Here is a 16,864-nt window from a genome sequence, read left to right on the forward strand (position 1 = left end):
TTTTTGAGACAAGGTCTCGCTATGCAGTTCAGGCTGACCCATTTGTTAAAGTTCTTAATAACTGCTTTTGCACATAAGTTTTTGTGCATATAATGAATAGTTTTCACCACATGCTCCTCGATCATCATACATTTCATTCCTGCGGTGATGCTTTTATATTTATGACCCATCTGATTGAGTGAATCGAAGCATACACACAGCCATACATGAGGCATGATGTCAGGGTGACCTGTGTATCCTATGATCATGAGTCATGGACAAGCTCAGGGGTGCCAGAAATGATCTTGAAATAGGTATTTGACTGTTTGTCCTTTCAGAGGCTGAGGCCTGCATCCAGAAGCTAACGCCAAACCATAGGTTTTGGGCAGATAGGGCAGTTGAAGCTGAAATTGATGGATCCCTGACAGATATGGTTGGGTAAGAACCTGCATCCTGCTCTATTAACTCACCCTTAGCATTTTCCTATACCTATTGTTCTTTAAAATTATATTTAATGGGCAAATGATTTTTACCTGCCTGGTCATTCCATAATTTATCAGCTTTTGTCTTTGTGTCAGGCATGTTTGTTCCTTTGGTCCTGCTCAACTCATACTATCTCTGGACACTGCCTTGCATCTGGGTTGTTTCTCTGTCCCTTCGCATTATACCCTTAGCCAGTGTACAGAGGCCCCCATGGTAAAGAAGAACTGGGCTCCCCCTTTTGTACAAGAGGACCTCTTGGGTGATGGGAGATGGCTTACCCCTCCTGCTGGCTCCCAGGCTCCGCTCCACAAGCAGGTTCTCCTCCGAGTAGTGCTGGTCTACCTCCTCCACCCCGTGGTCCTTCTGTTTGTGGATGTGGGGAATCAGACCTTGAGCCCTTCACACAGCTGCCGGCCAGCAACCCACGCCTGTGCTTTCTCCTGGGGCCTCCCTTGCCTTGCTGGGCTCCTGGTTCCCTGGGCTCAGGCCTTGGAAGGCCACACTTTAGGTTTTGGGCCAGGCTCTCTCTGACCCTTCTTGGAGGCAGTTCTGCCTTGGGATACCAGGATTCCAGCCCAGGCATTGCAGCTTTTGTTCTGTGTGGCTGATGGCCCCCACCCTGCCCTGTTGGCTGGTGGCTGTCAGGCTGCTAGACTGGCTCAAGCACGAGACAACATGTGGGTAGATGTGGCATCGTGGTCAGACTCTGGCTCCTACATTGCCTTTCCCAAACTGGGCCTCATGGACCATGGTACCTTGGACAGTAACTTCCACCTCTCTTCCCTGGGTGCTGCTGCTTTCCTCTCCTTGCTGGGTCGGTGCTGTTTCCTGTTTTCATAACATCCTCACACAATTGCCAGCACAGCAACAAAGGAAGGTGGAGTTGGTGGCCCTAGACATATGCACAGGGGCCAGGAGCCAATGCCTCCATTGCTGGCTGAGGCAGGCGTCTCTCTCTCCCTGCCACCTTGGGATGGGCCTGTTCCCTAATGCTAGAGCCGCCTGCCTGCTCAGAGGGGCTCAGGCCAGCCCCCAGGGGCTGTCCAGTTCGGAGGCAGTTGAGGAGGCAGTGCCTCCTTTCCTGAATTCAGTGACTACCCCTTCCCATTTCTGCCACCTCTGGCCCTACTGCAGAGCCCTGGGCCCAGCCTCCAGTGGGGTGGGGCATCGTGGAGAGGCATACACAGCTGGTTACGGCCTGGCCAGGACCTGAGCCCAGAGCCCTGGATGTCCAGGCTGATGATTGCTCTGTACATTGAGCTGTGAAATTCCCACCCCCATGACGATCTTTGGAAAGCCGCCTGTCCTGCCTCCCATCCAGAAGTGGAAGGGATTCTCCCTGTGTACATGTCAAGAAAAATCCTTCCTGGTCTTGCACGGAAACCTTTTGGTAAGGAATCTAGATATTTTAAGTGTGTATTTGTTATGGTTGCACAGGAAATCCAAGGAACGGGTTTTTCAGAACCTAAGCAGTTAATGCTGGAAATTTTGCTGCAAATAAATTGATCAGTATGCAAGACAGTTGTCACGGCTGAATCATGGTCCACAGTTAAGGTAAACAGATCTGTGATGACATTTTCTGAGCAGAATACAAATGCAGCCACATTTCCTCCCAGAGGTTCCTGACATTTCTTCTACTCGGAGAGAGGAGATTCTGCTAAGAAGGTGTTGGTCACAAGGAAGAAGGATCTTTGTTTAATCCCTCTGAAAAGGTAGGGCTGTGCTATTTGATGTGCTTTCTGGGAAGAGAATTGTTCTGAGAGAGCCGGATGTTGGGGAGACTGCTTTTCCTTGGTTAACTGCCTCCCCTCCTCTCCCACCCATGGAGAGAGCCTTTAGCTTTTTATTTATCTGAATAATCATTACACTATCATATGTGGTCTCATTGTGAAAGTTTGCATTGCATTAGTTTTTTCTCAATGTGAAGATCAAGGTACAAGGATCAAGAAATATTTTCCTTGTTTGAATTCACATGGAAGAGTGGGAGGCACAAGATGTCTTTTTTTTCATGTTCTTTTCTTCTTTTCATCTTACTGCTCTCAAGTTTCGCCATTTTCCAGGTTTTTCCTAGCTGTGCCTTGATATAGGAATTCTGCACAATATGTCTGCATTTGAAATGTGATATCCTCTGTGGCTGGATGCTGCTTCCGAAGCCAGATATGTTCTCTGTATCATGGTGAATCTTGCAAAATCCTCAGCTTATGTTTCTTTTAGAATGAGCTTGAAACCCCACTGCCACTGTGCCGAAGGAAGGACAGTCTGCCCCCCGTACAGTGGGAAGCGCAGCTTGGGGTGGGGGAGATATTTGCATTGAGGTCTGGTGGCAGTGGACGCAGGTGTTTCTGTCTGTCTGTGCACTTGCTACTGGCTATGACCAGGGACCCGAGCAGAGCGCCATTTACAGCAGGTGCACTTGAGGTGGGGGTTGCAGCTGGGGTAAAGGGCCAGAAAGCTCCAGGACAGGACATGAGCAAGACGTCTCCTGAGTGTGTCTGCTCAGAAGGTCAGGAGCAGTGGAAGGAGTGCATTTGGGAAGAGCGTCTTTTATACTGTGCTCACTGCTGCCCTGGCATCCCTGAGGTCTACTGCCGATCAGCGCCGGGTGCTTCCTCCAGGAAGCCTGCTTGGACCTTCCAGTCATCTCATCTCTCCAGCAGGCACTCGCAGTGTGAAGCCGCCCAGCCGCACGTCTGCACCACGCCCCATCTTGGACCTTGTCTCTAACTGTGCAGCTTTAGCACAGCCCTTGGCTCCACATGGAAGCCTCACAGATGTTGCTAGTAGTGCAGACAGGCCCCACGTCCTTGTGGCAGCCTCCAAGGAAGGGAGGAGTGTCCTGTCAGCTGCATTTCTTAATTGGAGGATAGATGAGAAACTGAGTCAGGTGGTTGTGAGGTGAGGACCGGAAGCAGGCTTCTGTGGGCCCTGGCCCTTGGGGTTCAGGGAGGAGAAAGGCGGGTGCTCATGCCCCTGCCTGCTGCCACGCCCTGGCACCAGCCTGGGCGCTGGGGAGAGGCACACAGGCAGCGGTGCACCCTACGCTTTCTGCTCGAGATGCTTTCTGCCCTGAGCAGTGGAGGAGGATCAGGTGACCAGGGCTTTTTAGAGCTTTCCCTTTTTGGGCCCCGACGCTGACACACTGTTATTGGAGGCGGTGACGTCACCTCCTTCCTCTTCATGGTGCCACCATTTCTGCCCTGCCATCTCTTACCCGGGCAGCCATGACCCACATGCCTTCCTGGAAGCACAGGTAAATGGGCCCCAGGGGCCAGGCCTGCCCCAGGGCTTGAAAACAGGCATTTCTGAAAAGTGAAGTTGGAGTTGGATCTGAATGGATGAGGAGTGAGCTGGGTGAAAAGAGGAGAGTTTTCTTGCTGGAGGACAGAGCATGTGCAAAGGCCCTGAGGTGGAGGGGGGGCATGGTGTGTTCGAGACTGGTGGGGCAGCGTGGGGGAGCTTGTGGTAGGAGAGAGGGCAGAAGGGGTGGGCAGGCACTGGGCGACAGGGACAGGGAGCTCTGCACTGTGAAAGATAAGGAGTACATGAAAGGACTTGCGGCTGCCTGTCCCCTCTGTGAGGGCAGAGCAGGAAGATGGTGGGCCTGAGGCAAGCCAGCAGCTGGCCAGGGTGGGGAGGCTGCAGGAGATGACGGTGGGACTTGGAGGAGGGCCGGGGTCATCCTCGGAGGTGCTGTAGATGCCCCGGGCCTGGGGGAGAGAGGAGGCTGGCTGCCTGGGGTCCAAAAGTCGAGCCACAGCGGCCCGGGGCAGGAGGCCTGGGACGGGGCACCTGGAGAGCAGGACAGAGGTGTGAAGCCGAAAGGCGGGGGCAGCAGAGGTGACTGCCAGTCCTGCTGTGAGGTAATGGTGACTCTCGAGTGGCCCTGTTGTGGCCCTGGGGTAACGGGGGCTCTCAAGTGGGCGGCAGGGGCCATGTGACAGAAGGGGCAGGGGCGGTGCTGGGTGTTCGTGCAAGGGAAAGCTCTGTGTCTGTGCCCCAGGTAGTGTGTGTGTGTGTGTGTGTGTGTGTGTGTGTGTGTGTGTGTGAAGCTCTGTGCGGTGGCTGGGGAGGGCCGTGGAGGCTAGGCAGTGGGCAGGAGACTCGGCTCAGCACTGCTGTATTCTCGGGGCTGAGGCCTGGCCTGTGACCACCACTCCGAGTAGGTCGGCTGCACCCCAGAGCCGCAAAGAGGCAACCCGGGGTGCAGCATTCCCCAGGCGAGCACTTCAGGAGGGGCCAGAGTGGGCTGCTACCCACCTGCACCCCTGTGAATCAGAGCCAAAGAGCAAAATCAGAAGTGACGCCATTCCTCGGGGTAAAGAAGGCACAGTAGGCTTTGTTAGCATCTCCGGTGAGCATGTCTTCACCTGCACATACGTGTGTTCTTGTTCTGCTGGGCATCACGCGGATCCTTTGATCACTTTGATCCTTGTTACTGTGGAAGGTTCGGACTGTTACTATCCCCATTTTATAAATAGGAAACAGAGGCATAGGGCTGTTATGTGCACAGGGGTTATGTAAACATCACACACGCGCACACACACACACACACACACACACACACGTACATAATGTCTATTTGGAAAGACACATTTTTCTTGGAGAAAAGTAATAAGGGAGAGGGAAAATTACTTTTGCCAAACACAAGAATAAATGATCTTCCATCTTCACAGTAACTGTCTTTTCCTTATTTGTAGATGAAGCACCCGAAACCTAGCAAGTTTCAGCAGCTTCCCTGTGACCCACAGCTGGATTGAGGGACTGCTGAGTGTGGACATTTCCTGTGCACCGTGCAACCTCCATCCGGGCTGTGACCGAGTCCCAGTGTTAAGGGTGTCCCTTGTACTGGAGTGGGGTCTGGTGGGCTACCTGGCCTTACCCAGGCACCATGAGGGGGAAGATCCTCTGGTGCGTGGCATCCCTGTGTGGCCAGGGCATGGTGTGACCTCACTCTGAGGAGTACTCGTGTCACATCTGCCTTACAGATGGGTGGGCATAAAGCCCAGTGTGGAGGTGGCAGGTGCTGGGGACACAGGTGGCTCTTGTGTCATGAGTCAGCTGTTCATTGCTATGATAGAATACCTGAGGAAAACAGTTTAAAACAGGAAAGGTTTGTTTGGGCTCAAGGTTTCAGGGGTTAGTCCATGGTTGGCTGGCTCCAGTGCTTTGGTCCAGGGGTCAGGCCGTGTGTGGAGGAAGAGGAGGGCCAGGGATGAATTACACCCTTCAGGGGGGTGTCCCTGATGACCCACCCCTCTTGTGCAGCTGCCTTCTAGTCTGCCCCACCACTGGCCATTCAGTTATGGACCAGCAGTGGACTAACCTGATCTCAAGGTCAGAGTCTTCATGGCCTGGTTGCTTCCCCAAAGCCCCTTCTGGTTACTGTGCCTGGGGAGCAGGCCTGCTGCACATGGGGTTGTAGTGGGGATTTGATGCCCAAACCATGAATGCACTCATATCAGTCTTGGTGCAGACAAAATTTTACCCTCCTATGAAGCCAGTCCGTTCCGCCGTTGGACACTGCTGTTATTAAGAGAGTCCCCTTCCTCAGCTCTGTCTGTTCATTCATTACTTCTGGCTCTGCAGCTACGTATGCATTCTACTGTGCCTTCTATGGGAAACAGCTTGGAAATATTTATTATTCTATTTGTGATCATTCTATTAGCACATCACTAATTAACATTAAAATAACACATGGCCCCTGGGGAAAAACTCTAGGATATTCAAAAAAGAAAAAGAACTTTTGGGAGAAAATAAACCATCCAGCATTTTTGAAATAGCTAAGTTTAAAAAGTATACTTTTACCTGCTGGCTGTCTTTTTTGTGTGTGTGACACACACACACATACCCCTTTCCCATATCGTCCTCAGACCTTCTTGTGAGGCCTGGACCCTTTAATGTGTCTTGATTTGTGGGGCCAAGCTGTCTTCCAAAGAAGGCTGTCTTCTTTTTAAAAAAAATTTAACTGTTTTACTGTTCTAATAATTCTACTGTTCTCTGTAAACTTAATTTAGTTGAATTTTGCCTTAGCTGCCACAGTTTTTCATAACGTACCTAATGTTTGAACATACTATAGTAGAAAGTTCACCGGCCATTGAATTTGATTTTGGTATAATTCTGTTTTGTCCACCTCCCCCTAACACACAAGGGGGGATTGAGCCCTGAGCCATCTTCTTGTACCCCGGCTTCGTGTACCCTAGCTTCCAGCTGTGACTGCAGCCACTGCTCACTCTGTGGGGACCTGAGGTGGCCACCCTACAGCAGTTTCCTCCTGTACAGCGTGCTGGCCCTGTCGCCCTTTTCTTTGTTCGTGTGTGAAATTCTGCCCTGGAATAATCCTGCAGGGTCCTCCCAGCCTGACTCCATCGGTTCCAGCTTCATTCTCCGCTTGGTCCAGGCCCTGCCTTTGGGACTGTCACAGCTGCCCTGGTGAGGAGCCTTGCTCCAGCCACCTCCCCTGGAGTCCCAGAGCTCTGCTTGCGTGGGCACCAGTCAGAGAAGAGCTGTGGGGTTTGCAAAGTAGGTAGGCACCATCCCATGGGGAGGCCCCTGATGGCACATGGCCTTGGATGATTGAGGAGCAAGAGTTTGCCTTATTTCTGTGTGAATTTTAAAACCAAGATTAGAGAAAACATTTAACCTTTAAGGTGAATCTCAGCCTCATGGATAACATCTTCCTTCTCGTTTATTTAGTATCTAGAACAACTAGTTTCGTTACCAACATGGCATTCAATAAAATGAGACAGCCATTTCTTAAATAAACTTCAAAAAGCAGGCACAGACCAGATTTCATTGGTAACCCAAAGAATGTCTGTTTTAAACCTGCAGCTTTTAAACTCAAGGACCACGCAAACCTTTACCTTTGCCATAATCATACTTTTAATTACTGCCGGTTGAGTGTTTATTTTATTCCAGGCACTGTGTTAGGCTTATTTTTGAAACCACTGTGCAAAGCAGTTGTCATGAACATTTACAGATGGCCCTTTGGCCGGGATTGTCTGAGTCACTCCAGCAGCCAGGAAGAGCTCACAGGCTGAGACTTCACAGGCCTTTGTTACTGACTATTGCTCAGAACACTCTCGACAAGGAAATAAGACGTGAAAAAGAAATTAAACCTGGAATTATGCAGAAGGGGAAAATAATATTATTATATTGAAGTCAATAGCATTGAGAAACAGAAAATTTGAAGGGCTTCATGAAATTATTAGCACAAAAAAAGATTTTATGATCAGATGAAGGGGTTCTTGTTCATCCTCAAGGATTTATTTTTTATGAAATGGCAGGAAACATAATAACCCAAGAGACTGTGACCAGGCATGGGTGTTTGGCAAGGACAATCTGCATGGGGAGCAGCAATGGGGGTAGCACCTGTGTGAGCTGCTGGTCACAGCAGTTGGTCCTTCTGTGTAGCTCCTGTTATCTAGAAAATCATCCAGGAAAAAAGAGTCCAGCCATAGCCCAAGTGCAACACAAACTACCTAGAAATCAACCAAACAAGAAACTCTGGGAGCCTATATGATGAAAACCAAAAACTTTATAACTTAGTCAAGACTCCTTGTAGCTATTGCCCTATGTCAGTTAGTGGTTGAAAATTCACAGCGTTGTAAAATCTCAGCATTCCCTCAAAATTAATTCATAGGTTCAAGGCAAACAATTTCAAGGGTGTTAAATTTTATATATTAATCAAACCAAATCAACATTTAAACGGAAGAATGTATCAGAACTAAGTGCAGAGAATTCTGAGAGAGAAGATTAGTGAAACTTTCGTTACTAAATATACTATAAACTATAATATAAGAGCAAGGATAGAGAACTAGATAATTGACAGATATTCTAGAAATGGACACTTTTTAAGTATAAATAAAGTGTAGGAGTAAGAGAGCATCCAAAAACTTACAGGGAAAAAGGCTCCTGAATAAATGGAATAGGGAAAATTGACTTTGTCTTCTTAAAACTTTCTCTAGTATTAAAAAAAATCAGCCTGAGGGTTGGGGACATAGCTCAGAGGTAGAACACTTACCTGGCATGCATGAGACCCTGGCGTACATCCCCAGCACCACTAAACAAAATCTTCCAACATGAAAGAAAATGTATATATACACACACAAGATAGCTAAAGTAATTGTACTACTAATTTCTATTGGTTTATTGAAAGGAACAGCCAATGTTGCATGTCTATATCTGGTAATCTGAACAACTACTTTGAATATAACAATAAGCAATATGACAACCATTGTTAATTTCCTATCATCTTGTTTTGAAATTCTGTGTTTTATTTTTAAATTCTCTTTAAAATTAAAAAAAAACAACCAACAGATTGGAAGAACTATTGTAAAATATTTTCAGGAATGATACTGCTCCAATTTATTATAAGAAAGAGATCATACAGATGGGCAGGAGAGCTACTCTGGGTCTCAGTAGAGGAGCAAGCAGAACACCACAAATGCAGTTCATGAAAGAAGCAGCAGGACCCGAGCCAGCCAGCCCTCAGGAAGTATGGTGTGACGGTGCGGCTCAGAGACCTGCTGTCCCTCTGACAGTACCTGTTTTGTCCGTCTAGTGGGGTATGTGAATCCTATCCTTTTCATGTCTATGCATTTCATGTCTAAGCTCGTATGCTCCCCTCCTGTGTCCCAGAGCCCTGGCCTCCTTGTGGCACATGAGATCACATGCCAACACCCTGCTTCCCTCTGAGCTCTATATCACAGGCAGTGTAAAATCTCCCCAAGGCAGGCTTTGTGTCCTGTGTCCACTGTCAGCTTGCACATGATGCTTGTCCCTCTTGGAAGGCCCTGGGGTAGGCATGGGGGAGTGTGGGTCAGAGGAGGCTGGCTGTGGGCCAGGAAGCAACTTACACCAAGGGAGCAGCTGAGAGAGGTGGAGGTAACCTCAGCATGGGGCTGCCCCCTGGCCAGCTGTGTTCACCTGATCCCTCTCCTGCACCCTGCATCTGTCTGAGGAAGGGACTGGATCCTCAATATCACCCCTCCCTTGCTCTGCCAACCAAGGTTTGGGAGAGCTTTACTTTCTGCAGCTTGTATCAAAAACAATTGCGAGTTTTGTTTCCCCAAAATAAAATTCAGTATCCTTTTTGCCACACTACACATTGCCTTCCAGCTCTGAGCTGGAGTGTGATTGGGACAGAGAAGGGTGAGCCTTTCCAGGTGTACACATGGTCACCAAGATCAATTCCAGTCTGAAATGTTCTTAACTCAGAGGTGAGGGTGAAAAAGTTGGCTTAAAAATACTAAAACTGCTGGGCTTGGTGTCTCATACCTGTAATCCCAGCACTCAGGAGGCTGACGCAGGAGTATTGCTGTGAGTTTCAGGCCACCTGAACTGCATAGTGAAACCCTGTCTCAAAATACTGAAACCAATGTTGTGTGGAACTTTAGCTCAGCAGGAAATAAATTTTAAGTTTGACAGTTAGAGACATTTTTGATACACTGAGTCAATCAATTAAACTCCTTTATAAAGGACTTCTTGGTGCATTTTAAATAGAGATTGGTCTCTCCAAGAAAGAGGCTACCTGCACAGCTTTTTCCTAACGCCAGGGGTTTGACCCCATGGAACCCTTTCCCTGGAAGACCTGAAGGGACTGCTGTTCCTTAAGAAGTGATGACTTTCATTTTCATGCCTATTTGTTCCAGCAGCGACTGGGCTCTTTATCTTTGACACTTCATTCGTTTTAGCCTCCATTTCAGAAAAAAAAAGAAAAGAAAAGAAAAGAAAAGTGCTCACCAGGAGCATGGAAATGGTAAAGCTGTGAGGTCAGCACTGTGTGTGCGGTGGGGCTGTCACGAGCCCCATAGGTCCCTGCCTACGGGGAGAGAATGACCGTGGAAAGGGACATTTTTCCTTGAGCACTTACTGTGTGCGGTGGTTAAAAACAACAGTTCTCAGGGCTTCATGAACATCACAGAGAGGCTGAGTTTGGGTTTTGTTTATTAGTGTTGGAAAACTCCTCTAGGGCCTGTGAGTGGACGAGTTTGAGCTGACCTTCGGATGTGTTTATTAGATGTGGTGTCTTTGGACCGCACTGTGGACAGCTGTCCTGTAACTCTGTTCTGCTAGGAGGGCAGGGCAGGAGCCACACACCACACCGCCCCGTGGGCAGCCTGGGCACCGACCTCTGCTCGTGGCGCCACGTCCCCATCTCTAACAGCGTAGTTTCCTTGAATCCAGGCTGCTTCTCGAAGCGTTTAGTGTGGACTGTGTCGCCCGGGATGCACAGGAAATGTGCCCTCCCGCATGCCACCTTCTTCTCTAATATTTATCATCTGGTGAGGGAGAGCCAGGGGCCTGGGCCCCATGTGGTCCCTGGCCCACCTTGCTGCCTGGCCTGATGCTTTCAGAGCACCAGACCTGGCCATGCTTGTCATGCGTGGGGGGCCAGGTAGGGCTTCTAGTCCAGACTTGGGTGGGGCCTGGCCTTCTCCCTGAGCACAGTGTTGAGGCAGGACAGGGCACTGGCAGTGCTGCTGCGGGGCTGTGACCCTGGGAGGTGGTACCATCGTGGACCAGGGCTTGGTACCCACATAGCTCCCCCAAGAGCTCCCTTGCTGCCTGGGTCCCTACCATCTTATCTGCTTCCAGGTGAGCCGAGGCAGGAGTCCCTGAGGGAAGCTGCCGTGCTGCACTGGTTCCTTTGCTGATTTGAGCACCAGATTTGGGGGTCATGCCCAGAGGAGAGGGGGTGCCCAGAGAGGGAGGAAGGCCTCACCTGAGCCCTGTGCTGGGTGATGGCTGAGCCGTTGCAGCATCCTGGCCCGGGGCTGTGTTCCAGAGTGCAGCTTTCTTGCTTGTTGCTGGGTTTTCCTGGCATTGACAAAACCTCTTGTCTTTTAAACTTCCAGAAATGGCTTCTGACATACCTGGCTCAGTGACGTTGCCCGTTGCCCCCATGGCGGCCTCTGGACAGGTGAGGATGGCTGGGGCCATGCCTGCCCGAGGAGGAAAGCGGCGTTCCGGGTAAGCAGTTTCCAGGAATCGGACTTAGTCAGTGTTGAGCAATGCTCTTGACCTGTTAGGAAAATATTGTTTTCCCCTTGAAAGGGGAAAAGTGTAACAGAAAAATTGTTCTTTTTAAAACTTTGTTTTTTTGAAACTGCTTAGCTTCATGGCTTTGTCATTACTTTCTTGACCCCAGTGACCACGAGAGTGTAACTGAACATGCAGGATACGTGGTTGTACCACTGTACCAAGCTTCCTGAACTGATGATCGTTAATCTACCCTTGTAACCGACGATCTCACCCTGCCAGCTAATCAGAAGAGCGGCCAGGCTGTTCTGTCTCGAGTTTGTGCCTCCTCTCTACCTCCTGCTTGTGCATCAGATAAAAGCCCTAGACCACCAGAGAGCAGGGCCTGATGTTCTGGGAATGATCCTGATCAGTGCCCATCCCTGTAAATAAATCTGCCTCCAAATCCTGGGTGTCCTTTCGGTGTTTCTGCTTGCCCTGGCACCCTCTCCTGCAGAATAAAGACTCAGCAGTTTGCATCCTGTTTAGATTTTGCAAGATTCCTAAATAGGCACGTGATTTGCTTCTGAGTGTTGGGGCCTTGGCATGCAGCTGGGACTCGTGTTTGCTTGTCTTTGTGGTGAGAATGTGCTCTGTGTCTCTGAGGGGAGAGACTCACCCCTAAGCCTGGGCACTCCGGCCCTGCCGCCCCTGTGCAGCTGAATTCCAGCCCTGGGCTGGAAAGGCTCCACCAGGGGCCCCTCCCTTTCTGAGGGCCACCCGACTTTTCACAGAACCGGCTGAAGCACGGCAGGCCCGGCTTTCGTAGGATGCGGCTCAGCTCCCATGGCTGCTGACAAGTGCTGTGGAGTGTGCTGGTTCTGATAGGGCCAGGAAGACCGTCACTCGTGGGCAGTTGGAGCCAAGAGCCACATCTACTGCTGGACAATGTTTGTCTCTGTGCAGAGAATTAAAACTGAAACAAACACCAGATTCCTGCAGGAAAAGCAGAACTGGCATTTTCAGGCTCAATGTACCACTCAGCCCAGTTCGCCACTGAGTCCATTTTATTTTTAATGACGTAGTTGATAAACACGGTTTCTTGTGCAGCTGAATCACTTTGCCTCTTTGATGTGGTTTCTGGTAACGCATGGCTCCTGGGGCTGCAGCCGTCCAGGTACAGCAGAACATGCTTCTCACAGCCCGAGCCCTGGGGGGACGTAAGGCCCAGGGCAAGGAAGGGCGCTTTACCACCCGCTACACCTGGGCCTGCTTTTGAGTAGTCCAGATTTTCAGCTTGAGAGATTCTTAAAGCAGTGTGATTTGTAAAGGGGCCAGTCAGAGGCGGGGGAAAGGTAGGCATCAGGGCTTGGGGTAGAGGGAGGCTGGGATGGAAAAGCTGCCCAGAATCATAACTGTAGGTGATAAATAACTGATGTGGAGGAGGCCCTGAGAGTTCGTGGTCATTGAGAGGGTTCGGAGCGCTGTGAACCGAGCCTAGAGGTCGGGCCAGTGTGCCTTGACCCAGTGCAGTCACTCTGGTGCCTGGGCAGCTGTCCTCTGTCCACACTGTCACCTCCCCACAGTGGGGCCAGCGGAGCTGACATGGGCTGTGCTGGTGCCCAGGCAGAGCTCTTCTGGAATACAGGATGAGGCTTGCCTTAGGGACTCACTTTGAAGCACATTTCCTATTTTAACCGGCTACTCTTGCTAAGTGCTAAGCTCAGCACACTCTGGGTTGTTAAAAGTATGTGTGTGGTGCAGTGTCAGTACATGAGTTTTTAGAATTCCAGGTCTTATACAGTTATTTTAAGTGGTATGCCCTCACTTGCAGGTGGCGAAGCCGCCCTTCCCCTGCGGGTTGGCCTGTAGACAAGGCCTGGCAGAAAGGGGCTGAGGCGTTCTGGTCTACCTGGAGCAAGGAGGCAAAACATCAAAAGAACTGAGAGTTGGAGTGGGTTGGGAGTGCCTGCTGTCACAGCACCTGCAAGGAGGACCAGCCTGGTGCCTCTAACCTTGACCTTCCCCGAGGAGCCCATCCTTCCTGTCCTCAGTCTGGGTCCCATGTCTCCCAGGCAGACAAAGGAGCAAGTTAATCAAGTCTCCATTTGTGAGCCTGTGTGACTTAGGGCCTCATCCCGTGTCTAAGCACAGGGATGGCTGCTTTTGCAGAGCTGTTTCCATAGTAATTTGTGCATCTGACATTTTTCACGTGTTGCTGCAGTTCTGTGATCAGGTTCACCACTGCTCTGATGAAGCCCTTTGATAACAGTCTCAGCCACTTCCCAAGCTCTTAGCTCAGGGCACAGGAGACACCAGTGGGGGCCACAGTCATCACGAAGCAGGTAAACCGGTGGCAGGGCCTGTACCGCCGCTGTCCCTCTCATCAGCATGTGGACACCAGCCCTGCCTTCTCCCCAAGACAGTGGGGCACACTTGGGGAGAGGCATGGAGAGAAAAGGGGCCTCTTCTCCTCCTGCTGAGCTTCTTGCTGGCCCTCTGGTACAGAGATGGCTCAAGTTTTCACAACAATCACCCATCCTGCAGTAGTATTTTAAAGCCAGGTAGAACTGACCCTTGAGGGCTTTGGATCCCCCTGGCCACCCCTGGCTGCCCGGGGCCCAGAGCCAAGATCCTTTCTGCATGCTGCTGGCCTCTGCTGTAAGTGTCCTAGTGAGCCCTGGCCTCTGCTGGTGGCTGGGACCCAGGGCGGGGTTCGGAGGGCTCAGATTCTTTCCACCGTGATTCCTTGTGAGGAGAAGTGGGTTGCAGCGAGTCACTAAGGTGCGCTCTCGTGGTCGCCTTCCTGGTCGCAGTGAGTGAGGGTGGCCATAGGGCGGCTCCATGCCTCTAGGGTCAGGGAAGCAGTGTCACGGCGCCCCCTGTAGGGGATGGAGGGTGAGGTTGACGGCAGGGCTGTACCAGTTGCTTCTGCAGCACTGGAGCCCTGTGCTGTCTCAGATGTTGCTGCTGGAGGACAGACTGTGTGTGGCTACACACCAGGCCCATGTACTGCTGCAGGTGGCTTTACATAAGCAGACGTCACTAGGCTGGGATTTGTGTCCAGGCAGCGGGGCCCAGGCTCTGGGGAGAGGGTTTTCCACACCCTGGGCATGCGGCTGGCAGGAGCATCGGGCCCAGCCATGGTGTCTAGACCCATCTAAGGGGCATGGCTTTTACCTTTTCTCTTTAGAGCCTGAGGGGACTTGGCCTGATGACTCACCTTTGATGGGGCACTGTTACTATTGCACAGCCGCTGTAGGAGATTGGTATGTCTCACATGTAACAACATGCTCAGAAATGCCCCTCGTGTCCATCGTGAGCCGCCAGCAGCTCTGATAGGACTGGAAGGCCAGGCTCCCACTCACCGTGCAAGTGCTCGTGTGTCACCCACTCACAGCCCTGAGTTCTTTAATGTGAATACAGTAGGGCTGAGAGTCTATTTTCATTTCTCTTTTATTATCCAGATGCTTCAGTATAGTACAGACACATAAAAGACATAAAAAGGATGATTTATTTAGGCTTTTTATAGCAGAAATAAGCATAGCTTATTGTGGGCATATTTAAAATAGAGCTGGGCATGGTGACGGAGACCCACAGGTGGATCTTGGCAAGTGTTGCTCTGAGAAATACTTTGTGTCCTTTAATTTGCACCCCCTACCACTCTGCACCCTCTCTTACTGGGAATTGGACTCAGGGCCTTCACACTGAGTTGCATTCTTGGACCATTTATTTTTTTCATTTTAAGACAGGGTCTCACTAAGTCATCAAATTGCCCAGGCTCAGCTCAAACTTGCAGTCCTCCTGCCTCAGCCTCTTGAATGCAAGAATTGAAGGTCTACACCACTGCCCCTTGGCTGCATTTTTTGTCTGTTGCAGATGAGCCAGTAAGACTATTTTGGGGTGGGGGAGCTATCCTGATGATCTGACAGTCATGTGGGACCTGATGTATCTCCTAGCTTGGTCCCCATGTTGTGCTTTCCCCATGTACCAAATCTGATGCTGCACATATGAGGTTGCACTGGTGCACAGGGGCAGCAAGATTCCATTTCCTAATTTTTTGTAGACAAATCCTGGTTTCCAGGTTCTCAGTGGACTTCAGACTTCCCTGGGTCCCGACCAGACCATCTCCATTTTCTGTCCCGACCTGGCCAAGCTGGGAACCCTACACACAGCACATTTCCCCGTATGTCTGTGCTAAAAGGAGATGACCAGCTGTGCTGGTTTGCTCGGGTCTCTCATTTTTAGCACTGATGTTCTGGACTCCAGGAACACTTTAGTCTCTAGAAAATGGGGACAGTGTGTCACTCTAAAACATCCCAAGGATGTGCAGACTAACAAGGGAGGGTTATAGGAGCCTGATGATCACACTTGCTATCAACCTGAGCTGGAAGGAATAACCATACATCTCACGCCCATTGGAGGCTTCGTTAAATGAGCTCTTTGGAATTTTGACATTGCTGCTGCTTTTTAACACTGAAACGTTTCTGATGTGGGCAGCAGAATTGCTCTTCCCCCCTATGAACACAGGGTGGCGGTGTGACTCCGTGTCGCGGCCGAACGCCCACGGATTAGGTTGCAGTGTTTTTGGTGGTTACCTCCCTGATGTAATTTCCAGGAAGGCCAGGTGAAGGCTTGGTAATCATGCAAAATATTGATGGATTTGCTTCATTTAAAAATTCATGCACTCATCTCCCCCTCGTCCACAACATAGACAACTCCGAAGCCAACGCCTGAGCCTGGTTCTGGCTTTGTGGCGGGTGCGTGTCTGAGGGTAGAGGTGGCTTTGCCTGTTCTTCCCCTTCCCTCTTTCCTTCCTGCCCACTGTCCCCTCCTTTGTGCAGAGCTATTTCTGCTATCATTACCACCATCTTTTCCAACTCCCTGATTCCTTTTGTTGTTATTCTTAGTGGTTAAGACCACACCCATGTCTCAGAACCGTGGGTCCAAATTGGCAGGGTCCCGTCAGTTGGTGCTGAACAACCCATGCCCAGGTTAGAACTCTGCACTGCACATTTAACAGAACACAGACAAGCAAAAGATACTATTTTCTTTAAAAAAAGAAAATATCCCTTTGCCTTACCTGGTCCCAGTCCTGAGGTTCCCTAGGTTACCCCAGAGCGTGGTGTATGTGGTTTGTCTCCCAGGGGCCTAGTAGGGTGCTTATGCACAGAGCAGGGGCTCCTCCTCTGCCCCCTACCATGTCCTGGCAGCCTTGATGACTGTGCCTTCCCCACGTCACTTTTAGCCCTTCAAGTCCTGCCCTCATGCCTGTGACATGGGCTCACTGACTCCAGGGCAGTCTCAGCTGTGGGCTTTCCATTCCTACGATGAGCTGCTCAGACTGCCGTTTCTCAGGGAAAGCAGATGCCGGTGAAGTCCCCACTCTGGCCTGACACCTGCGGTGCTAATATTAGATGATATGAGAGAGGCTTAGTGCTTT

At 50.4% G+C, this 16,864-nt stretch overlaps 1 protein-coding gene across 8 annotated transcripts in view; it reads left to right on the top strand.

Moving 5' to 3' along the window:
* The window catches only part of Arnt2 (aryl-hydrocarbon receptor nuclear translocator 2), a 149,500-nt gene that overhangs the window by 27,340 nt on the left and 105,296 nt on the right, over positions 1–16,864 (top strand). For 2 of the 8 annotated variants that reach the window (XM_005381432.2, XM_013512637.1), the window contains exons 1-2: positions 1,641–1,852; positions 11,319–11,433. In XM_005381432.2, the coding sequence (XP_005381489.1) occupies positions 1,810–1,852; positions 11,319–11,433 (158 nt within the window). In that variant the 5' untranslated portion in view covers positions 1,641–1,809. Of the gene's footprint in view, positions 1–1,639; positions 1,853–2,036; positions 2,175–3,616; positions 3,713–8,867; positions 9,027–11,318; positions 11,434–16,864 lie in introns of those variants that run through there. The other 6 variants (XM_013512642.1, XM_013512639.1, XM_013512640.1 and 3 more) reach the window with 6 other exon arrangements.

This window comes from Chinchilla lanigera, unplaced genomic scaffold, assembly GCF_000276665.1.
Source record: "Chinchilla lanigera isolate Chin_1 unplaced genomic scaffold, ChiLan1.0 scaffold00015, whole genome shotgun sequence".
Lineage (NCBI taxonomy): Eukaryota > Metazoa > Chordata > Mammalia > Rodentia > Chinchillidae > Chinchilla > Chinchilla lanigera.